The 24,809-nt window shown below is 40.8% G+C and overlaps 3 protein-coding genes and 2 long non-coding RNA genes across 5 annotated transcripts; all 5 read left to right on the forward strand.

The window, feature by feature from the left end:
- The first annotated feature begins 2,708 nt into the window (after positions 1 to 2,708).
- On the forward strand, positions 2,709 to 3,455 carry LOC113043832 (histone H1-like). Its single transcript, XM_026203432.1, has one exon. It carries the CDS (start codon positions 2,724 to 2,726, stop codon positions 3,360 to 3,362), a length of 639 nt encoding a protein of 212 aa, XP_026059217.1. The 5' UTR covers positions 2,709 to 2,723; the 3' UTR covers positions 3,363 to 3,455.
- Positions 3,456 to 3,772: 317 nt separating this feature from the next.
- LOC113043805 (histone H2A-like) lies at positions 3,773 to 4,532 on the forward strand. The gene has a single exon (XM_026203403.1). The coding sequence runs from the start codon at positions 3,946 to 3,948 to the stop codon at positions 4,330 to 4,332; it is 387 nt and encodes a 128-aa protein (XP_026059188.1). The 5' UTR covers positions 3,773 to 3,945; the 3' UTR covers positions 4,333 to 4,532.
- Positions 4,533 to 5,110: 578 nt separating this feature from the next.
- LOC113043791 (histone H3-like) lies at positions 5,111 to 5,589 on the forward strand. Its single transcript, XM_026203390.1, has one exon. The coding sequence runs from the start codon at positions 5,155 to 5,157 to the stop codon at positions 5,563 to 5,565; it is 411 nt and encodes a 136-aa protein (XP_026059175.1). The 5' UTR covers positions 5,111 to 5,154; the 3' UTR covers positions 5,566 to 5,589.
- Positions 5,590 to 14,279: 8,690 nt separating this feature from the next.
- On the forward strand, positions 14,280 to 16,134 carry LOC113043841 (uncharacterized). The gene is made up of 4 exons (XR_003275793.1): positions 14,280 to 14,447; positions 14,582 to 14,645; positions 14,762 to 15,287; positions 15,516 to 16,134. It is a non-coding gene; the product is annotated as an uncharacterized LOC113043841 (long non-coding RNA).
- A 6,937-nt stretch (positions 16,135 to 23,071) lies between these two features.
- Positions 23,072 to 24,043, forward strand: LOC113043842 (uncharacterized). Its single transcript, XR_003275794.1, has 3 exons — positions 23,072 to 23,278; positions 23,413 to 23,476; positions 23,604 to 24,043. It is a non-coding gene; the product is annotated as an uncharacterized LOC113043842 (long non-coding RNA).
- The last annotated feature ends 766 nt before the right edge of the window (positions 24,044 to 24,809 follow it).

The raw sequence follows: 24,809 nt of genomic DNA on the forward strand, positions 1-24,809 counted from the left end.
TAAACCAGGTACTGGTAGCTTTGGCACTGTGTGCAGGTGCAAGTCCTGTTGGAAACGGACCAAAACCAGCAGATGACATGGCACCCCAAACCATCACTTACTGTGGAAACTTTACATTGGACCTCAAGCAATGTGGATTTTCTACCACATTTTCCTTCCCTTCGCCTCTCTATTAATGTGCTTGGACACAGAGCTCTGTGAACAGCCAGCCTCTTTTGCAATGAACTTTTGTGTCTTGCCCTCCTTGTGCAAGTTGTCAATGGTAATATTTTGGACTACTGTCAAGTCAGGAGTCTTCCCCATGATTGTGTCGCCTACAGAACTAGACTGAGAGACCATTTAAAGGCCTTTTGAGTTAATTAGCTGATTAGAGTGTGGCACCAGGTGTCTTCAATTTTGAGCCTTATCACAATATTCTAATTTTCTGAGATACTGAATTTGGAGTTGTCCTTAGTTGTCAGTTATAATGATCAAAATTAAAAGAAATAAACATTTGAAATATATCAATCTGTGTGTATTTGATGAATATAATATACAAGTTTCACTTTTTGAATGGAATTAGTGAAATCAACTTTTTGATGATATTCTAATTATATGACCAGTACCTGTAGTTACAGTTTAAATAGAAAACATTTTACACTAAAGCCATATGAACCAAGTGTAACCCTTTGGTATGGACTTCCTTTATTGTAAGAATTTCTACTCCTTTTTAGGAAACTAATACAATCTATCGCTGTCACTCTCACATTGAAGACATCTGCTGAAGTGATCCAGAAATAGTTATTCTTGATTGCTAAAACACTATAAACAGGCTTTTGAACTACAGTAATGCTTCAAAACCATAATACCATTTTTAAAATAACACACCCATTTCCCTAAACTATAAACACTGTTCTCCTGCTTTAACACATGAGTCAAATTTGGTGACCTGTTACTGCAAAACTCAACTCATGAATCTCATTTCTGTGCTTCCACAGATACTGTATACCGTTAACTCAAGTCTGCAAAGCTTGAGCTCAGCACACAATGACCCAAGTGGAAACACTAGGAGTCAAAACTGATCACACACCAATCAAAACCTTCCATGGAGATAAAAGGGCCAAAGTCAGCTTTACAGTTTTTCTCAGTGGCTTTAGTGCATTTCTCAGATCAAAAGTACTTATTCAGTCTCCACTTCATTTAAACACTTGTGCACTTCATAAAAGGTCTCTCATTCTTTTCATAAAGTTGTGATTGCTTTGGTACATCAATGCATCTGATTATAACACATAAATTATTTTATAGATACAGTCAATATACACAAACCTGTACTTTAATGAAGAATGCATCAAGGCGCTTAGAACTGCTCTCTTGTGAAGAGAAGATGCAAAATCCCTGCCATAAATAATTCAACCGCTGGGTTACGTCTGACCCAGGATCTGATTAACACAAAAATGACCCAAATATTGGCTCATGTCTGTCCCAAGAGCTGCAAAACAACCCAAACACTGGGTTAGTATTGATGTTCACTAATGAAGAGAATATAGATCAAGCAATGATAAAACAGTTCTCTGGTATAACTAATGTACATCTCATGAACCTTCAGTTGGAAAGCAAATATAGACAGAGGACAACGGAAGAGCTACGAATTCTGACAGTGGACTTTCTACTTTTGCCTTTATGCCCATATTTATTTTTCTTTTATTTCACTGTGTTAATTTATTTATTTTTTTCAGACCACTTGCAAAAGATTTTGATTTGTGTTTATAGTTTTGCAAAAAACGAAAAAGATATTAGACATACTGTAAGATATGCCGATGGGGTAAGACATGTATATATCTTATGTAAGGTATACCCAGTAGACAACTTTACATGTTTCACATAAAATGCAGATCTAATTGACTAAATATCTTACAATATTTTTGCATAGAAAATGCATTTTGAGTTTAGAAATTTTAGATGTTCTTAAAGCAAGACAGAAGAAAGCTGTTCCTGACAAGGTTAGGTTCACAGAGTAAGTTAACACTGTTAACTTAAATACTCTGAGTAGTAACCTCTCTTTTTTTTAGAAACAGTCTCGACTTACGCTGCTTTCTCAGATTTGATAAACCTCGCATTATGAAACTGAAGTTTCCTAGAGTTTCCTTCATTTCAGGGATAAGATACTCAGAGTTTTCAATTAAGCTTCTTTCTGAATTGCTCCTCTGACACGAGTCACAAACAGACTCAAAGCCTCCGGGTGTTTGTGCTTCAAGCTGCCCAAAACAACAGCTGTATAAAACACTGCACACGCCCTTCACTGATGCACTTTACATCAAATGCATTTTCAAACTGTTTCTGAAACATACAGATGAAGATTTTTATCTTTTATCAACTTTTCCAGTTAAACGATGCATTATATTTACACGCGGCTTTGTGCCGTAGCTGATGCTCGCCTTGAGTTTGACCCGATCAGGTCAAAAGGAACATTTCTTCACCGCGGGTTTTAGTCTCCAAAGAAAGCCAAGAACCTCTGCTCGGTATTCGCTTGGTTTTTACTGCGTCAAACTGTTCTGTCACTCGAATTTTGCCCTTCAATATAGGAGAAGAAAACACAAGTGTGAGGGGCTCGCGGAGGCGCGCAGACACCGAGCGGCTCGGTTGAGTCTATAAGGTTCTCATTTGTTGTTTAAGAGCGCAGCGCTGCTCGAGCGACACTCATCTTTGAACTCAGCGTTAGAGAGACTGTAAACCCGCTCTGAAAAATGGCAGAAACCGCTCCAGCCCCGGCCGCTGCCGCCCCGCCGGCCAAAGCGCCCAAGAAGAAGTCCGCCGCCAAAGCCAAGAAAGCAGGTCCAGGCGTCGGTGAGCTGATCCTCAAAGCCGTGTCCGCGTCCAAGGAGAGGAGCGGCGTGTCGCTCGCCGCCCTGAAGAAAGCTCTCGCCGCCAGCGGCTACGACGTGGAGAAGAACAACTCCCGCGTCAAGCTCGCCATCAAGAGCCTGGTGACTAAAGGCGCCCTGCTTCAGGTCAAAGGGACCGGCGCCTCCGGGTCCTTCAAGATAAGTAAGAAACAAACCGAGACCAAGAAGAAACCGGCAAAGAAGGCGGCTCCTAAAGCGAAGAAGCCCGTGGCCAAGAAACCCGCTGCTGCCAAGAAGCCCAAGAGCGCAGCTGCAAAGAAGCCCGCCGCTAAGAAATCGCCCAAGAAGGCCAAGAAACCCGCCGCTGCAGCCGCCAAGAAGGCGACGAAGAGCCCCAAGAAGGCGAAGAAGCCGGCAGCGCCCAAGAAAGCAGCCAAGAGCCCCAAAAAAGCCAAGGCTGCCAAACCCAAGGCAGCAAAACCAAAAGCTGCCAAACCTAAAGCTGCAAAGCCCAAAAAGGCAGCCCCCAAGAAGAAATAAATAGCTTCTCTTTTATTCCACAAAGGCTCTTTTCAGAGCCACCCACTAACTCCAAACAAAGAGCAAAAACGCATTTTGGTTCTTAGCTAAAATATTTGTTTCCACTGTTCCACAGGAATGTGTATTTTATGCAGTCTGTTAAACGTTTACAGTCCTGTGTTATAGTTGTTTTTTTTTTTTTTTTCAGGCTTCTTAGTTCTTATTTAACCTTTACTTAGCCTGTTTCATATATTTTAATTATGTCCAAGTTAGTTCTTCGCAGTCATGTTTTTTTTTTTTTTTGGTCTATGTTGCACATTGGTTCTGTAGAAGCACGGTCTTGTTTCACTGTGAACTTATTGTAAAGAGATGTCAAAAAAAGCTGCTCTGACAATTTACTTATGTTCCGTTTCGTCTAAAACTAGCTCGATCCGAAGTCGGTGTGGAGGCGTGGCTTTGGCGGTGTATGTTGGAGGGAAGTTCACTGATTGGTTTAAAATTTTACAAGGCTTTAAACCAATGAGCGAATGGCACGATTGTTTAAAACTGGATAACTGTTACTTGATATGAGCCGTGTTTATGTTGACGTTATCACATTTGAATAATGAGTGGCAGAGGTAAAACCGGAGGCAAGGCCAGGGCGAAGGCTAAGACTCGCTCCTCCAGAGCAGGACTGCAGTTCCCCGTCGGTCGTGTTCACAGACTTCTCCGCAAAGGGAACTACGGCGAGCGCGTCGGTGCCGGTGCTCCGGTGTATCTGGCCGCTGTGCTCGAGTATCTGACGGCTGAGATCCTGGAGTTGGCCGGAAACGCCGCTCGGGACAACAAGAAGACCCGTATCATCCCCCGTCACCTGCAGCTGGCGGTGCGCAACGACGAGGAGCTCAACAAACTCCTGGGCGGAGTGACCATCGCTCAGGGCGGCGTGCTGCCCAACATCCAGGCCGTGCTGTTGCCCAAGAAGACCGAGAAACCCGCCAAAACCAAGTGAACACGAGAGGACACAACACTCACAAAGGCTCTTTTCAGAGCCACACACTTTCTCTTTAAGAGCATGTATCTACTGTACACACGATTCGCATTGTATGTGTGTTACCAGTAGTGTGAATTTGTACGATGTACATTTAGTCCTGTAGCAGAAACTTCTGACTTAAATGAGGACAATGGAAGCAATCAAAATCATTAAAAGAGCAATTATACAGAATTCCTATAACAAGTCTCAGTTAGATTAATACAATACATATAGTACGGCCTTTTAAGTAATATAAATACAAAGAAAATCGAATGGAAAAAGACTAGGAAACTAGTTTGAACCATTATATATGTTTTTAAAGCATGTAGTTAGAATAGAGCGTCAAATAAAGACGGAATATATATATATATATATATATATATATATATATTGTGTACTATTTACTTAATTCAATGTGAGTGGATCAGCACAAAAGTATCCTTAAATGATAAAAATACACATTGGTCATATGTTTTACTGGAATAATGAAGATAAGTTTACATTTTAAAACATTCATGTAGTGTAATTAGATCTGTTACATAAGCCTTTTGGTGATAATAAAATTATTAAAGCAAAACAAAAACGGGTCATTGAACGTTTGAGCGGGAAACGCAGACTGCAGCTGTTTGTTCGAAAACAAGAAACGCACCGTCATTGGCCGCCTCGCGCTGTGACGTAAACACAATAGCCAATCAAACCCCGCCGGTGACGCACCGCCCAATGCTGCAGGAGATATTAAAAATCCCCTGCAAAAGCGTCTTATCATTCTGTTGAAGAGATCAACACAGGAAACTCGAGAAAATGGCAAGAACCAAGCAGACGGCTCGTAAATCCACCGGAGGCAAAGCCCCGAGGAAGCAGCTCGCCACCAAAGCCGCCCGTAAGAGCGCTCCAGCCACCGGCGGCGTCAAGAAGCCTCACCGCTACAGGCCCGGCACCGTGGCTCTGCGAGAGATCCGTCGCTACCAGAAGTCCACCGAGCTGCTGATCCGCAAGCTGCCCTTCCAGCGTCTGGTGCGAGAGATCGCTCAGGACTTCAAGACGGACCTGCGCTTCCAGAGCTCCGCCGTCATGGCCCTGCAGGAGTCCAGCGAGGCTTATCTGGTCGGTCTGTTCGAGGACACCAACCTGTGCGCCATCCACGCCAAGAGAGTCACCATCATGCCCAAAGACATCCAGCTGGCCCGCCGCATCCGTGGAGAGCGCGCCTAAACGCCTGACTTCATTAGTATTGAAACCCTAGAAGGCTCTTTTAAGAGCCACCTCAATTTGTCTAATAAAGTAGAATTTCCTTTCATCTCTTTTAAATATACGGCGCTATTTTGAGTTTTGTTAGAATTAACACTATTGAGAGATTACTACACCCCTTAGTGACAAATATTAGAAGTGATCTTAATTTATTTTGGGTACTAAAATCTATTCTGCGATTCATTAAACACAAACTGATATGTGAGATTTTTATTTGTAACATGATGCACAAATAAATGTGAGCACAATGCACTTATATTATAGCCATCCATCGTCTCGCTCTCCGGAAGTTTGAAGAAGTTGAGGTGAGCAATAGTGAGCGCCTTTATTAAAATACCTGGAGGTGAAGAATAAAACAAAAAATGGTCAGATTCACTCACTATTACTTGATCTAATACACAAATATCTCAGTTACAGTTATTATAAATTAATTTTACTCAGTTGTGTTTAAGGCACTAATATAGTTCGGTATATAGTCAAACAGATTTTTTATATTGAAATAAAGAAGATTTCTGTGCCACTGGAGGAAGAGCACGTTGGTCTGATTATATTATACACTATATAAAACATCATCGAGTATATTCAAATAATAATAAAATGAACGATGTCTTTATAATAATTGATTATTATTTTATTTCGAAAACTATATAAATTAGCTATCACTGTTATTAATGACTTATCATTCAGGTGAGACATAAGTGCCTTTTACCCTGTTACAACTTGATGAACCATTGAAACGATTTTGGAAACAAATTTTTTTTTTTACATAGTGTTGCTTTAAGGACATTTTTATATTGGCTTTTAATCTTGTATCAAATAGTGAACTGCATACTGTATGCAGACTTGCATTTACAAATCACCAGCAGTAAATATTGTGCTAGTACTAGTATTGAACTACAAGAGGCAAGTTGAAAGCCTTTGATTAGAGTTATGTAAAGCTTTTGATGGGACAGTTAGGTCCTAGAGATGTGGTGACAACAGCTGCACAGAGGGGGCCAATTCGATTTTTTTGTCATGGGGCCCAAAATTCCTGGCAGCGCCCTGGTGTTAATGGTCTGGTATGAGCCACAGAAACACATAAACGCTCCATGATAAAAAGGCATCACATTTGTATCTTTATTGTCATTTCTTCACGATGGCAAACACACGCGAGGAAGCTCTGCAGACGATCACAGACAGTGAGGAAGAGTTCACATGTTCTTCAGATGACGACGAAGATTTGGAGGACGAAAGCTTTCATTTAAAGAAACATTCTGAAACAACAAAGGACACAATTTATAATGAGTAAGTTGTTTATTCTTTCGTACAGTGGTTGTTATAAAAACCTCTCATCCATCTCAGGTCTGTTATTAGACTGATATACGTTTTTAATGTTATGAATAATATGTGCTGTTCTGTAGAGTTTTCATAGAATTTAATGATCTTACAAACATATAACTGTAAATGTTTTGTGACAAAACAACAACAATAATAATAACCTAATAATAATATCTATTGTTTGAGACTGTATCAATGGCCTTTTGGTTAACCTAAGGCCGTTGTTTAAAGATAAATCCTGTGTTGTTTGTACTGGCTACTGTACACAGGGCACCATATAGACTTTATTAAATAATGTGCTGATTTTATATCCAAGTAAGAGCTGGCTGCAGATAAAGTTTTAATTGTTGGTGAGTTTAATATCCATGTTGATAATGAAAAAAATGGATTGGGATCAGTCATTTAACAAGTTTATTTAATTCTTCCTCTCCTATGGTAGAGAATGAGTGGAACTGTTCCTCAGGGGATCTATAGTGCACTGTCTGATGCGATACTGCTGCTGGTTGCATGGTTATAATTTTATCTCAGATAGTATCTATCTTGGAAGTAAAGTAGTTCATAAAGTCAATACTGCTGTGCTGTTGGGATACACCTGTTGATGCTTTATTTTCCATTAATTTAGCCACTGTGTTGAATAAATACCTGGGGATATGTTTGTTTTCTTCTAAAAGAGACAAAAAATAATTAGGTCTAGCAGATTTTAACGTTTTTCTGTAGGATAGCATACTTTCCCGCCAAGAAATACAAAATCCCTCTAGTTTTGTGTTCCTCTAGCTGCACTCCATTTTCTGGGCTACTCTCTTTTGGGTGCCATTGTGCTCATTATACCATGATGTCAGACGGTTTTACTCGAGATTCACAAGGTGATGAATTTGCTGGTGTTATGAGCCATAAAATTGGTTCACCCAGCTCAGAGCTACTTGCCCCCCCCCCCCCCCCCCCCCAAAAAAAAAAAAAAAGATGGTGGCCTCCGGCCCAGCCTTGATCTTAAATACCTGATTCTCACCCTCATGAAAAGGTAATTTGGGATGAATATGCTAAAACATATCCTTGTGTATGTAAGGATCCCCCACTGGCCCAAGTAGCAGAATCCAGCGGCTTGGTCGAAGGTTTAATAAGTTTTCAATCTTTTACTTGTGTCTGAATTTATCCGAATTTAGTGTAAATTTAGTCTAGCTCCTTGTTCAATCTGACTCCAGGTTTAAGTGATCATTGAATTTAGACAATGTTTATATTTAAAAAGTGATCACAAAGGTTGATTATGTATCAGTTCTGATATTTGATTATTCTGGACTCACTATACTTTTAATTATCCTTTCACTGGGGACCTAATGTCTCTTTAAGTCTCACACTACACTGTTAAAAAAATACTGTAAATTTTATAGTAAAATACTGGCAGCAGGGTTACCAGCCAGTTACTGTAAAATGAACAGTAGTCTTGCTGTAATTTAGTTTATAGAATTTTACTGTATTCTCGATAAATTGTCATTCTCGTAAAATTCATTGAATTAAATTACAGTAAGGTGACTGTAAAATTTACAGTAACTGGCTGGCAACCCTGCTACCAGTATTTTACTGTAAAATTTACAGTTTTTTAATATTTTGTATAATGGATTATTACAAAAAATTTATCTAATGCATTTTTTATATATTGTATATGGCATTTAACATATAAATAGCAAATACACAAATTCAAGTAGTTTACTGTGAAAAATACAGCAATTATTTTTAAAAAGCATGTGTATTTGCTATATTTAAAGTATGTAAAATGATAGCATACAATATATTTTCCTGATTGCTGACTTAATGATTGGCAGCTGAATTTTAAATTTAAACTATTAACTGCATATGCTTTAAACAATTTTTAACTGCATACAGTGTTGTGCATTACTTAATGCACCAAAAAAATAAATAAAATAAAAAATCTTAAAAAAATAAATATCATTTTTAAATGTACATGACAAAAATGTCATAAAGTTTATTATTTTGAACTCATTTTTATTTATTTTAAATTGATTTCTTTTTTTTTTTCTTTTTTTTTTTTTTAATGGACATGAAATTTTGGCATGAATATTTTTATAATTACTTGAAACATATTGGCCTTCATGGACCTTGACACAAAGAAATATGCAAATTGTGTTATAATCAAAACATGACCAACATGGTCATATTAAAACAGATCACCCAAAAGTAAAAAATTCAATCATTACTCACCCTCATGTCGTTCCACACACTATGTTCATCTTCACAACACACATTAAGATATGTTTTTTTTACAAAACCTGATGGACCAGTTAGGCATGCATTGCTAGCAAGATAATTTCCCTTTTCAATGCCCAGAAAGGTACTAAAAACACATTTAAAACAGTTCATGTGACTACAGTGGTTCAACCTTAGTGTAATGTAGTAACGAGAATACTTTTTGTGTGCCAATAAACAAAATATGACTAATCAAAAACTTTTTTTTTTTTTTTTTTTTTTTTTAACACTGCTTCATGAAGCTTCGAATCTTTATGAATCTTTTGGTTAAAATCAGTGGTCTGGAGTGCATATCAAATTGCCAAAGTCACATGATTTCAGTAAACAAGGCTTCGTTACATCATAAGTTTTTTGAAATTTCAATAGTTCAATGTGACTTTGGCAGTTTGCTACACGTTTCAAAAAAAATTATTTGAAACAAAAAACTTAGAATCTTAGAATCTTATAATCTTCATGAAACAGTGTTTTGAGATCGCCCATCACTAGAAATTGTTGAATAAAGTCATTTTTTTGTTGTTTTTTTGTCGCACAAAAAGTATTCTCATCCTTTTATAATATTTGGGTTGAACCACTGTAGTCACATGAACTGTTTTAAATATGTTTTAGTGGTATTCTGGGCAGCAGTGTAGCCAGAAAACAGACTCTGGGTGTGCATATGAAAATCTGGGTGTGCCGCATTTATTTTCAGATTACTGTGCAAAATTATGGGAGAGTATTTTTGAACTCACTGTTTGTTAATAATTGTAACTTATATACTATATATACTATACTGATGGACCATCACCTTCAACTCAACCTTGCCAAGACAGAACTGCTTGTGATTCCAGCAAACCCATCGTTCCATCACAATTTCACCATCAAGTTAGGCACATCAACCATAACTCCTTCAAAACCAGCTAGAAGCCTTGGAGTTATGATTGATGATCAGCTGACTTTCTCAGACCACATTGCTAAAACTGTCCGATCCTGCAGATTTGCTTTATTCAACATCAAGAAGATCAAGCCCTTTCTTTCGGAACATGCTGCACAACTCCTTGTTCAAGCTCTTGTTCTGTGCAGGCTGGACTATTGCAATGCCCTCTTGGCAGGTCTTCCAGCCGATTCTATCAAACCTTTACAATTAATTCAGAACACGGCAGCAAGATAAATTTTTAATGAGCCAAAAAGAATACACTTCACACCTCTGATTATCAATTTGCACTGGCTTCCAATAGCTGCTCGCATAAAATTCAAAGCATTGATGTTTGCCTACAAAACTACTGGCTCTGCACCCATTTACCTAAATTTGTTACTTCAGACTTATGTGCCCTCTAGAAGCTTGTGTTCTGCAAATGAACGTCGCTTGATTGTGCCATCCCAAAGAAGCACAAAGTCACTTTTACGGACTTTTAAATTAAATGTTCCCTTCTGGTGGAATGACCGCCCCAACTCAATCCGAGCAGCTGAGTCCTTAGCCATCTTCAAGAATCGTATTAAAACACATCTCTTCCATCTTTATTTGACCCTCTAACTTTAACACTCACCATTCTAATTATATTCTTTCTACCTTTCTAATCTTTTTGTATTCTATTTTCTTTTCATTTATTATTCAATTGTATATGTATGTGTGTGTGTATGTGTAAAGACCTCTAACTAGCTTGCTCTATTCTTTTATTTTTATTCTATCTGTTTTCTTTTTATTTATTATATTAGTTAAAATCCCATGCTACGTGTACTGTGTTAACCTAACTGAGACATGTTATAGCACTTATATATCATTGCTCTTTTTGTTGTTTTTGATTGCTTCCACTGTCTTCATCTTTAAGTTGCTTTGGATAAAAGCGTCTGCTAAATGAATAAATGTAAATGTAAAATATACTATACTATATATATATATGTACTTATATACTATATATATATTCTAAGTAAACAACAATTTTACTTAGAATATATATATATGTTTAGTAAACATTTTTTATTGAGACTATAAAAATAATTCTGCATCTGCCACTGATTCTGGGCATTGAAAAAATAAGTGATCCTGCTAGAAATGGAGGCTTCACTGAGCCATTGGATTTCATCAAAATGATCTTAATGTGTGTTGTGAAGATGAACGGAGATCTTACAGGTGTGGAATGACATAAGTAATTATTGAATGAATTTTCATTGTTGGGTGAACTAACCCGTTAAAAAAAAAAAAAAAAAAAAAACGCTTTCCAACGCTGACCAACATGGCCAAACAAGTCATACAAACTTTTCCATCAAAAGCATAAAAATCAACCAAAGAACAATTATGCTCTACATGACGTTCCATCCCAGGATTCAAAGTGTGACTAGAAATAATGAAAAGAGCAAAGAGGACAATACATTAGATATATCACAAAACATAATAATACTTTCAGAAACAAATAGGGGAGGACAGATACAGTCATTGACAGATAGAGGGACGAGAGATACTGTCATTGACAGATAGAGGGACGAGTGATACAGTTAGTGACAGATAAATGGACGAGACATACAGTCAGTGACAGACAGAGGGACAAGAGGTACTGTCAGAGACAGACAGAGGAACGAGAGGTACTGTCAGAGACAGATAGAGGGACGAGAGATACAGTCAGAGACAGAGGGATGAGAGATACAGTAGGAGACAGATAGAGGGATGAGAGATACAGTCGGACACAGATAGAGGGATGAGAGGTACAGTCCGAGACAGACAGAGGGACAATAGATGCTGGCAGAGACAGACAGAGTGAGGAGAGATACAGTCAGTGACAGATAGAGGGACGACAGATACAGTCAGATACAGATAGAGGCATGAGAGATACAGTCAGAGACAGACAGAGGGACGAGAGGTACAGTCAGAGACAGATAGAGGGACGAGAGATACAGTCAGAGACAGAGGGATGAGAGATACAGTAGGAGACAGATAGAGGCATGAGAGATACAGTCGAAGACAGATAGAGGGACGAGAGGTACAGTCAGAGACAGACAGAGAGACGAGAGGTACATTCAGAGACAGACAGAGGAACGAGAGGTATTGACAGAGACAGATAGAGGGATGAGAGGTACAGTCAGAGACAGACAGAGGGATGAGAGGTACAGTCAGAGACAGACAGAGGAACGAGAGGCACTGTCAGAGACAGATAGAGGGACGAGAGATACAGTCAGAAAAAGAGGGACGAGAGATACAGTCAGAGACAGAGGGACGAGAAGTACAGTCGGAGACAGATAGAGGGATGAGAGGTACAGTCGGAGACACATAGAGGGACGGGAGATACAGTAGTAGACAGAAAAAGGAATGAGATATACAGTCAGAGACAGAGAAAGGGGTGAGAAATGCAGTCAGAGACAGATAGAGGGATCAGAGATACAGTCAGAGACAGATAGAGAGATGAGAGATACAGTCCGAGACAGACAGAGGGACAACAGATACAGGCAGAGACAGACAGAGTGAGGAGAGATACAGTCAGTGATAGATAGAGGGACGACAGATACAGTCAGATACAGATAGACGCATGAGAGATACAGTCAGAGACATACAGAGGGACGAGAGGTACAGTCAGAGACAGATAGAGGGACGAGAGATACAGTCAGATAAAGACAGAGGGACGAGAGGTACTGTCAGAGACCGAGGGACGAGAGGTACAGTCAGAGACAGACAGAGGGACGAGAGATACAGTCAGAGACAGAGGAACGAGAGGTACTGTCAGAGACAGATAGAGGGACGAGAGATACAGTCAGAGAAAGACAGAGGGACGAGTGGTACTGTCAGAGACGGAGGGACGAGAGGTACAGTCAGAGACAGACAGAGGGACGAGAGATACAGTCAGAGACAGACAGAGTGACGAGAGGTACAGTCAGGGACAGAGAAAGGGGTGAGAGATGCAGTCAGAGACTGATAGAGGGATGAGAGATACAGTCAGAGACAGATAGAGGGACGAGAGATACAGTCCGAGACAGATAGAGGCATGAGAGATACAGTCAGAGACAGACAGAGGGACGAGTGGTACAGTCAGAAACATATAGAGGGACGAGAGATACAGTCAGAGACAGAGGGATGAGAGATATAGTAGGAGAAAGATAGAGGCTCGAGAGACACAGTCGAAGGCAGATAGAGGGACTAGAGGTACAGACAGAGACAGACAGAGGAACGAGAGGTACTGTCAGAGACAGATAGAGGGACAAGAGGTACTCTCAGAGACAGATTGAGGGACAAGAGATACAGTCAGAGACAGAGGGACGAGCAACAGTCGGAGACAGATAGAGGGACGAGATGGACAGTCAGAGACACATAGAGGGACGAGAGATACAGTAGGAGAAAGAGGGACGAGATGTACAGTCAGAGACAGATAGAGGCATGAGAGATACAGTCGGAGACAGACAGAGGGATGAGAGGTACAGTCGGAGACAGACAGAGGGATGAGAGGTACAGTCAGAGACAGACAGAGGGACGAGAGGTACAGTCAGAGACAGACAGAGGTACAGTCAGAGACAGAGGGACGAGAGGTACAGTCGGAGACAGATAGAGGGATGAGAGGTACAGTCAGAGACAGACAGAGGGACGAGAGGTACTGTCAGAGACAGATAGAGGGACGAGAGACACAGTAGGAGACAGATAGAGGCATGAGAGGTTCAGTCAGAGACAGAGATAGGGCTGAGAGATACAGTCAGAGACAGAGAGAGGGATGAGAGATACAGTCAGAAACAGAGAAAGGGGTGAGAGATACAGTCAGAGACCGATAGAGGGACGAGAGATACAGTCAGAGACAGAGAGAGGGATGAGAGATAAGTCAGAAACAGAGAAAGGGGTGAGAGATACAGTCAGAGACTGATAGAGGGACAAGAGATACACTCAGAGACAGAGAGAGGGATGAGAGATACAGTCAGAGACAGATAAAGGGGTGAGAGATACAGTCAGAGACTGATAGAGGGACGAGAGATACAGTCAGAGACAGAGAGAGGGATAAGAGATACAGTCATAGACAGAGAAAGGGGTGAGAGATACAGTCAGAGACAGAGAAAGGGGTGAGATATACAGTCAGAGACTGAGAGAGGGACAAGAGATACAGTCAGAGACAGATTGAGGGACGGGAGATACAGTCAGAGACAGATAGAGGTACAATATGTAATGGGGTGGAGGTAGCATTAGTTGTGGCTCCATATTAGGCATGCTTGGGACTACAAATGTGTTGGACTACAGATCCCATGAGTCCAAGTACTATAAAGGGGGATATCAAATCTTCTGGCCTTTCTCTTTGTGGGACCATGTGCTGCGTAGGAGAAGCTGTGTGGTAGGTTTCAACGCTTGGTGATAATGAAACTAGTCGTTGCCTTGTGAACATTATTAAAGTAAATTGTGGAAGTAAGGGTTGTGACTCATGGTTATGGTTAGTGTAGTCCATTTTAATGTGTGTTTGTTTTATAGTATGCTTAAAGGATATATACTGGTGGATGCCTCAGAAATTGAGTAGATTCATTCATTAACACAGGTACTTATTTGAATTGAATATTGGAGTATGTGAAGTTTGCTTTTTTTATTGTTAGCTGTTTTTAATTCTAATATTCTAAAGGGGCAATCATGAATTGTATTTTCTTTGTTTTGCAGATGATGCATGATTGCCGTTTACTTTTATCTAAAATATTGGTGGGTTAATGTTGGGTTGTAAGATATGACTTTTAACAGTTACACTATGATGAAGTGATTTGAATTTCTTGTGGGACTGTGATTTTGTTTCGTTTATTTGTCTTCGTTTTGTGTTAATCAACCAAAGACAAAGGGGTTCCCATTCTTGTATGCATGGTTGACTCTTAAGGTGATTGGGCACAATTTGTAGTGGTTTGAGTCAAGTGCGTGTTGGTTTTCTATTACACTTGTGTTATTGGTTTTGTGCTGTGATTTGAGTGTACTCTTTAATAGTGGAACTGCCATTGTATGGGATTGGGGAACCCTATGGTCTATAGTGGGTTAAACCTTTGTGTTCTTTTCGTTTCTTTGCCACTTCTTATTACCATTTGTGTTTAATAAATCTGTTTGTGCTTGCAAGGAAACACACTGTGGTTGTTGCCCTTCTTTTACACCTTCCCCATTACTTGTAAGGCCTGGGGAGGGTTACAAATGGCGTAGTCGGCAGGTCTGTTTGATGTTGGGCAGCACTACAGTGTGTTACTGTGGACCTTGTTTTTTTGTTGTTGTTGTTTATTTATTATTATTTTTATTTTTATTTTTCACTGATACCCACCATTTTGTGTAGGTATTTAAAAGGTATTTGTATAAGTAAACGGCAGTCGTGCAAGAAGAAAACACCGTAACTATGGAACAGGAGCTGACAGAGTTGCGGGAACAGATACGTAGTCTACAGGCTGCAAATGAACAATTAATGCAACAACGTTCTGCATCCAGCCGTGACTCTCTTAACCAGCCTGTATCCAGCATTAATGCTCCTCCGCCGGTGCCTTTCACTAGAGTGATGTATGTTCCTCGGGAGCGGAAGTGTCGACGGTTCTGTGGGGACTTGGACTCTACTTCAAGCATAGAGGACTGGATTGAGGAGGCTGAAGCCTGCGTTGGGGATGACAGTTGGACTGTGCGAGAAAGGGTAGCATTCCTTTTAGATCATTTAGGAGGGGAAGCCAGAATGGAGATTAAACTCCGAGCAGCAGCTGAACGTCAGACTCCCGAACTCATATTTAAGGTTTTAAGAAGTATGTATGGAGCAAAACAAACATTTGTGCAGTTGCAGAAAGGGTTTTATGATCGAAAACAAAGAGAGGGTGAATCCCTAATTGAATTCTCTCATGCACTTATATCTTTGATGGATTCTATTCTCGTAAGTAGTCCACATGGTGTCCCGAATGCTGACCAAGTTCTCCGTGATCAGTTTGTGGAGCAGGTTAAAGATGTAGCACTTAAACGTGAACTTAAACGTTTTGTAAGACAAACTCCACACTGTACCTTAATTGATGTTCGAAGTGAGGCTATCAGATGGAAAGAGGAAGGCAAAGGAGAGGCTATTCCCCCTGCTGCTCAGTTATGGTGTAATGCTGCTCAGGGTAGAGTAACTGAATCACCTAGGCCTAATGAATCTACTGAATTAAGAGAAATTAAGGAGTTGTTAAAGCACCAACAAGCTCAGATTGATGAGATTACGAAGCGTCTTGATGATCTTAAACCCTCAAGTAATGAACCCTCTGTCCCTTTGACAAGGCCAAATGGTTCTCGAAGGTGTTTACGTTGTAATAAATTGGGTCACATTGCCGATATTGTCGACAACAATGGCCTGTTGATTCTGGCTCTAGGTCAGCTGGGGGAACAACGAGGGGAACACCGGTGGAGGAGATAGATGAATGTGCCTCTCCTGTGGTTACTAGTCAAGAAACTGAAATAGGCATTGAAGGTTTAAAAACCTCAAGACTTGTCTGTCCTACAGTGGTGCAGCGTCTTATCGGCAAATGTCCCACAGTGACGATTCAAATGGGGGGTGTTCCTGTTTTATGTTTGCTGGATACTGGCTCAATGGTGACCACTATAACAGAGACTTGTTTTGGCCAATGTTTTCGACAACTAGCACCAGATGCTCTAAAAAAATGTGGCTGGCTTCAACTGAGAGCTGCGAATGGTTTGAACATCCCTTATGTGGGATATTTTGAAATTGATGTTAATGTGTTGGGACAAATTCTACCTAAACAGGGTGTATTGGTTGTGAAAGACCCTGAAAACATTGATATGTCTAAAAAGAAAGAACTGGCCCCTGGTCTGTTGGGGATGAACATAATAGGGCAGTGTTATAACAATTTGTTTGAAGAACATGGTTCAGCCTTATTTTCAGTTCTACAGGTTAGACGAGCAGAAACTGGTTGGAAGGATGCATTGTTGCAGTGCCAGAGAACCAGTGATCCCTTTGGTCCTGGTTATATTGGCCAGGTACGAGTGCAAGCAAAGCATCCAGTGCAGATTCCTGCCGGAACAATGAGGTTAGTTACAGCTTACTGCCCTAAAACTTTTTCAAATGTAGCCACTTTATTTGAACCCCTTGGTGGTGATGGGAGCGGTGGATTTCCTGCAGGAATTTTGATCTCCCCTGCATTGTTACAATCCTCCCAAACTACAATTTGTGTACCTGTGGTTAATGTCAGCACAGAAACTGTATATTTACCTGCAAGAGCAAAGTTGGGTAGTTTGATTAAAGTTGAGATGGTTAATCAATCTGACCAAGAAATTTCATTTAAGGAAAATTTGCAACGCAGTGTCAGTGAAATTGTTATTCAGTGCCAGATGTCAGCTTCTGTTTCAAACCACAGTGAGCTAGAAAGGGTCGAATTACCGGGGCTTTCAGAGGCAGAAAGGGAAGTGGTCAAACATCTTTTGCATAAATATCAGGATGTTTTTGCTAAGGATGATGGTGACTTGGGCTGCACTACTTTGATAGAGCACCATATCCCATTGTTGGATAATGTCCCAGTGGGTCAGCGTCATCGTCGAATTCCACCTAGTCAGTGGGAGGCTGTCAAAGCCCACATTAAGCAGCTGTTGGAGAGTCAGGTCATTCGAGAGAGTTGTAGCCCATACTCATCTCCCATTGTGCTGGTAAAGAAAAAGGATGGTTCCTTGAGAATGTGTGTAGATTATCGTCAGTTAAATGCAAGAACTCGGAAGGATGCTTATCCACTTCCCAGGATTGAGGAGTCCTTAGATGCTTTGACTGGGGCAAGATGGTTTTCTACATTGGATTTAGCAAGTGGATACAATCAAGTCCCGGTGGCTGAAGCTGATCGTTCCAAGACTGCCTTTTGTACTCCTTTTGGGCTCTTTGAATTTCTTCTGATGCCTTTTGGGCTTTGCAATGGGCCAAGCACTTTTCAACGGCTCATGGAACGAATTTTTGGTGACCAAAGTTTTCAGTCCCTACTGCTCTATCTTGATGACGTGATAATTTTTTCAACAACAGTAGAACAGCATCTGCAGCGACTAGAACTGGTACTGAGTCGTTTAAGGCAACAATATCTTAAAGTTAAGCTCAGTAAGTGTTGTTTCTTTTGCCCAAAATTACGTTATTTGGGACATGTCGTTTCGGCTGCAGGAGTGAGCACTGATCCAGAAAAGATAGCTGCAGTGGTAAATTGGAAACGGCCACAGACTCTTCAAGAACTTCGGTCCTTTCTAGGTTTTTCTAGTTATTATCGACGATTTGTGAAAGGGTTCTCACGTATTGCAGAGCCTTTGAATGCTCTAGTAGCTGAAGTCATTCGGGGCCAGAAAACCAAGCGGCCAAAAGTTAATTTGGGGGATAGGTGGGTTAAAGCTTGTGAAGATGCGTTTCAGACCCTTAAGGTAGCTTTGACCAGTGCCCCTGTGCTTGCTTATGCTGACTTTAGCAAGTCATTCATCTTGGAGATAGATGCAAGTTTTCAAGGCTTGGGTGCCGTTTTGTCACAGGAGTACAAGGGCAAGTGTAGACCAGTTGCTTATGCAAGTCGAGGGTTGAGGCCAGCAGAACGTAATATGCGAAACTATAGCTCAATGAAGCTGGAATTTGTGGCTCTAAAATGGGCTGTAGCTGAAAAATTCAGAGAGTATCTGCTGGGAAATAAGTGTACAGTATATACGGATAACAACCCTCTTAGTCATTTGCAGACAGCAAAGCTGGGGGCACTGGAACAAAGGTGGGTAAATCAGCTTGGCCTGGACGCAATAATGGCAATGCTGATTCCTTGTCTAGACAAAGCTCCACCCCTTTGGTGGAGCTGGCTTCGATTGCAGTTGTGCCGGAACAAATACGGCAGTCTGTTACAGATCAGGGTCAGGTCTGCAGGGTTAATAATGTATATGTCTTTCCCAGACCGTTGAAGGAAAATTTGGGTGTGTTGCAGGAAGCTGACCCTGTCATAGGAAGGTTCATGGTATACTGGGACCGCAGGCAGCAACCAACATTGCAAGAACGCTCTCTCGAACAGCCAGAGCTTTTGGAGCTAGTCCGTCAATGGGAGAAGTTGGAGAAAATGGATGGTGTTTTGTATAGACGATTTTGGCCACAAGAGGGTCATAAGGAAATCCGACAGGTAGTGTTACCATCTGCCCTTAGAGAGGAGGTTCTTACCTGCCTTCATGATGACCATGGCCATCAGGGGATGGAGCGAACTGCAAGGCTAGTAAGAGCACGTTGTTATTGGCCAGGAATGTATAGGTATGTTGAGGACTGGTGTAGGAAATGTCTGCGCTGTACCCTCTCAAAAGTGGTTCGACCGAAGGTGCGTACATTCATGGGGCATTTGATGGCTGACCGACCCCTTGATATTGTAGCAATCGATTTTACATTATTGGAACCATCAACTAGTGGAATGGAAAATGTATTAATCATGACAGATGTGTTTTCAAAATATACCCAAGCAATCCCTACTAAAGATCAGACTGCTAAAACAGTGGCCCGTGTATTAGTGGAACGATGGTTTTATTTGTTCGGTCTCCCACGACAGTTACATTCAGATCAGGGAAGGTGCTTTGAGAGCCACCTGATAAAAGAACTCTGTGAAATCTATGGTATTGCAAAGACTCATACTACACCATATCATCCTCAGGGGAATGGTCAGTGTGAGCGGTGTAACAGATATGCAGGTCAGCGATTCATGGGTTAAATTCTGTTTTATAAATTCAGACTGTTGGTACTAAATGCCAGCCTGGCTGGACTTAAATTACTTTACGATACCCATGCGAGCCTCAAAGGATACCTGAAACCCCCCCCCAAATTCCTCCAACACACTGGAGACAAAGGAAACCTTTTTGTATAAGTTCCTTACTTTCATTTTATTATTAATATGTATTTTAATTATGTTTTTGGATTGCATAAAATGGTTAATCCTTGTTATGTGAAGAGTATAAGTTGCAAGCTCATACTTTAGGAAATGTCTCTCCTCACTTTAACTTTCTCAAAAAAAGAAATGTTCTGCAACCCCCACACTCCTTGGTAGCTCGTAAAATTTTACGACCACACAGGACAGGAGAGAAGCCAAGTCACTGGCTTCTTTTGAACAATGCATTCTATGGAATGTATTCATTAACTTTCTGTTTTCATGTTTTATAAATGTATTACGTATTCCCTTTTGGTACATTTAGATGTTTCCCAACATCTGCAGTGTTATCATGTGTTAAACAAATCTTTAAATGTGTAATTCGATCTAAAAATTAGATCTTTGGTCATATATATATTATGTCTAGTCTTGTTCTAATCGTCATGCTTTGACAGACCCATTTATCTAGAGCAAAGTAATGAAAAATGTATTTAATCTGGAATAATGAACTTGCTTTAATATTCCTGATGAAATCGGACAGGCCCTAAATCATCAGGGGGTTGTCTCAACCGAGACAAAGGAACTTTCCCTCCGCTTCAGATCGCGGACATTCATTGGATGCTCCCTCGAAAATGGGCGTGAACTATTTCAAGCTATAAGAATTGACCAAACAAGGTCCACCCTCTCTTCTTGCGCTCTTCTTGCTCTTCTTCCCGTTCTCCGTTCTCGGACCTCGGGCCGCGCTCAGTTCTCCTCCCCCCTCAGCACACGGACTGAGGAGAGGAAAGCCATTTTCATGGCTCATTTGGAAACTGTCGTTTCGTTCTTTTCTTTTCTTTACTAAGTTTATTCAACTATTCGCCTCTCCACACAATGAAGACGAATTCTGGAACATTGTTTGTTGAACCTTTCAAATACCGCGCGAAGATGAACGAACACCTCTTTGCAACAAAGGAACACGTGACTCCACGCTCACGCCAAGATCCAGCGCAGCTTGCACGCGCGTCACACGGCCTCCGGCCCACGCGCGCAGTTTTCAAAGGACCACGTGACATCACACGTGCGTCGCCGGTACCACGCTCACCCACTGGGCCATGCAAGTATCGTTTTCTATGGAGATTTAAATGCTGCTTTAAAGTGTTGCTATTATTTGATTCGTTGTTGGTTCCACTAAGGTTTACTGACTGATTTTCATACCTGAGCTCATTCTGTGATCTCTCTCGCTTTCTACACTTCTCTCTCTCGCTCTCTCTCTCTCTCTCTCTCTCTCTCTCTTTTATTTGGATTCCGTTAGGTCTTGTAAATGTTTATTGTCTGTATTTTCGTACGCATATTTACTCTGTGTGATTTGTAGTTTGATGTATTACTAGTTGAATTATTAAAAACCCATATATAAAATGATTGGCCTGGACTCCACCCCACTCACATTACGAGTCACTGAGATGTGTCTGATCTATAGCTACAAGCTCTAAATTTAGAAACTAAATTTATCATAAGGATAGGATAATATTTTCATGGCCAGAGAATACTTTTCCTTGAATTATAAGGCGTGATAACTTTATTGAAAATTGATAGGTCTACAGTGGTGTGCTGGACATACCACGGTTTGATCTGCAGTAATTTACAGTAAGAGATCACAATAATTGATATGAAGAATGTAATATTGACATATTAATGAGTAAATTACAGTGCCCTGTGATTAGTATTGGTATTGGCAATTGAGCTATTTTTCATAATCAATAAAATTAAATGTAACTGTCATCTGAGATATATATTAATCAAATTCTTGATTAATTATTCAAATTCCCTATATATCATTTGAGTTAATTACTATGTAAAACTCATTTTTGTTACAGCGGTTCAATAGAACGATGCATGACCTGCTGCGTACACTCCCTGCTGAAAAAAAAAGAGACTGGCCATCTTACTTGTCACAGTTGGTGTTTGCATATAATACCACAGAACACTAGTCTACAGGTTACTGTCCTTATGTCCTGATGTTTGGACAAGAACCACACTTACCGGTAGATTTTATGTTAGGACTGGATGACTATGGCCCAACAAATGTGGACTGGATAGTTGACCACCGAGATAATTTGGAAAGTATTTTCAATAATGCCCGAGCCCGTCTTCAGAAAGCTGCAGCTCAGCGTGCCCGTGTAAATGATGCTAAGGTGTCACAGATGACATTAAGGGAAGGCCAGTTGGTATATAAAAAAGCACATGATCATCAAGGCAGAAAGTAAATCCAGGATGCTTGGGACCCAACCACTTATCAAATTGTTCGATGTCCCGAGGGGCAAGGGTCTGTATATTCTATTATTCCAGTTGATGGTGGAAAAGTGAGACAAATACACCGTAGTGAGTTGCGACCAGTTTATGTCCCATCAGAAGGTCGAACCGAAAGTCCAGGACTATTCCCTTTAAGTGAGGATCCTGAGGAGCAGAGAAGGGATATGATAGTAATGTTATCAAGTGAACCTGGTGTGCCTGCAGAGAATGAGTTATGCATACCACTTCCAGCAGAAGAAGGTGATCCTCAAGAGCTGACTTTACAGCCATGTCGACAACCGGAACAGCCAGTGCAGCGACAGGTGGACCTAGTAAGGCGGACAACCCGGTCCACAGCAGGGCAGCATACAAATCCACATAATCTTCCTCAGTCAGCCGTGTGTAGAGAAGTCCATTCAAATGGTTATATCTTTCTCCCGAGAACAGAGCTCTCCAGTAGGGATGCACGATAATATCGGCACAATATCGGTATCGGCCGATAAAAGCTTAAAATGACCATTATCGGTATCGGCCGATATGAATATTTCTGCCGATGAGCCAAACCGATATTCTCCAAGTGAAATAATTGACCTGTTTTTCAGATGTGAATGTCTGTCTACATTTGTAAAATAATAAATTTATGGTAGAATCAGTACAGAAGAGATACATGGATTTCTCTTCAGTAAAATTAAAGTTTAAATATATCAGTATATATTTGTATATATATCGATATCGGTATCGGCATCGGCCAAAATTATTTTGAAAATATCGGCATATCGAATATCGGCCAAAATCCAATATCGTGCATCCCTACTCTCCAGTGTTACAAACACCCTGTTTTTTCGACCGTGGTCGAAGAAATTTGATCGACGGGACGTCGATTTAAAATAAGGGGGGTGTATTGTAATGGGGTGGAGGTAGCATTAGTTGTGGCTCCATATTAGGCATGCTTGGGACTACAAATGTGTTGGACTACAGATCCCATGAGTCCAAGTACTATAAAGGGGGATATCAAATCTTCTGGCCTTTCTCTTTGTGGGACCATGTGCTGCGTAGGAGAAGCTGTGTGGTAGGTTTCAACGCTTGGTGATAATGAAACTAGTCGTTGCCTTGTGAACATTATTAAAGTAAATTGTGGAAGTAAGGGTTGTGACTCATGGTTATGGTTAGTGTAGTCCATTTTAATGTGTGTTTGTTTTATAGTATGCTTAAAGGATATATACTGGTGGATGCCTCAGAAATTGAGTAGATTCATTCATTAACACAGGTACTTATTTTAATTGAATATTGGAGTATGTGAAGTTTGCTTTTTTATTGTTAGGTGTTTTTAATTCTGTTTTTAATTCTAATATTCTAAAGGGGCAATCATGAATTGTATTTTCTTTGTTTTGCAGATGATGCATGATTGCCGTTTACTTTTATCTAAAATATTGGTGGGTTAATGTTGGGTTGTAAGATATGACTTTTAACAGTTACACTATGATGAAGTGATTTGAATTTCTTGTGGGACTGTGATTTTGTTTCGTTTATTTGTCTTTGTTTTGTGTTAATCAACCAAAGACAAAGGGGTTTCCATTCTTGTATGCATGGTTGACTCTTAAGGTGATTGGGCACAATTTGTAGTGGTTTGAGTCAAGTGCGTGTTGGTTTTCTATTACACTTGTGTTATTGGTTTTGTGCTGTGATTTGAGTGTACTCTTTAATAGTGGAACTGCCATTGTATGGGATTGGGGAACCCTATGGTCTATAGTGGGTTAAACCTTTGTGTTCTTTTCGTTTCTTTGCCACTTCTTATTACCATTTGTGTTTAATAAATCTGTTTGTGCTTGCAAGGAAACACATTGTGGTTGTTGCCCTTCTTTTACACCTTCCCCATTACTTGTAAGGCCTGGGGAGGGTTACAAATAGATACTGTCAGAGTAAGATAGAGGGACGAGAGATACAGTCAGAGACAGATAGAGGGACGAGAAATACAGTCAGAGCCAGACAGAGGGACGAGAGATACAGTCAGTGACAGATAGAGGGATGAGCGATACAGTCAGAGACAGAGAGAGGGAAGAGAGATACAGTCAGAGACAGATAGAGGGACGAGAGGTACAGTCAGAGACAGACAGAGGAACGAGAGGTAAATTCAGAGACAGACAGAGGGACGAAAGATACAGTCAGAAAGAGAGAAGGATGAGAGATACAGTCATAGACAGAGAAAGGGGTGAGAGATACAGTCAGAGACAGACAGAGGGACGAGAGGTACAGTCAGAGACAGATAGAGGGACGAGAGGTACAGTCAGAGACAGATAGAGGGACGAGAGGTACAGTCAGAGACAGAGGGACGAGAGATACAGTAGGAGACAGATAGAGGCACGAGAGATACAGTCGGAGACTGATAGAGAAATGAGAGGTACAGTCAGAGACAGACAGAAAGACGATATTGTTGTCATGAAGACAAGAGCCTGGTTTTTTGGCGGCCTCCCTCTATGTCACCTACAGCCGCAGCAGCGCGCCAAGCGCCACGTGCAGGCACGCTTCTGGTGTGTAAAGACACAGAAAATGCGAAGCAGCCACCACGTTTCTGGCACGCAGCAGAGACGCCACGCAGCCAG

Source organism: Carassius auratus, chromosome 25 (assembly GCF_003368295.1).
Source record: "Carassius auratus strain Wakin chromosome 25, ASM336829v1, whole genome shotgun sequence".
In the NCBI taxonomy this organism is placed as follows: domain Eukaryota; kingdom Metazoa; phylum Chordata; class Actinopteri; order Cypriniformes; family Cyprinidae; genus Carassius; species Carassius auratus.

What these genes read in the sequence shown, in the direction of transcription:
- LOC113043832 (XM_026203432.1), top strand. Translation starts at nt 2,724, where the DNA reads ATGGCAGAAACCGCTCCAGCCCCGGCCGCTGCCGCCCCGCCGGCCAAA.
- LOC113043805 (XM_026203403.1), top strand. Translation starts at nt 3,946, where the DNA reads ATGAGTGGCAGAGGTAAAACCGGAGGCAAGGCCAGGGCGAAGGCTAAG.
- LOC113043791 (XM_026203390.1), top strand. Translation starts at nt 5,155, where the DNA reads ATGGCAAGAACCAAGCAGACGGCTCGTAAATCCACCGGAGGCAAAGCC.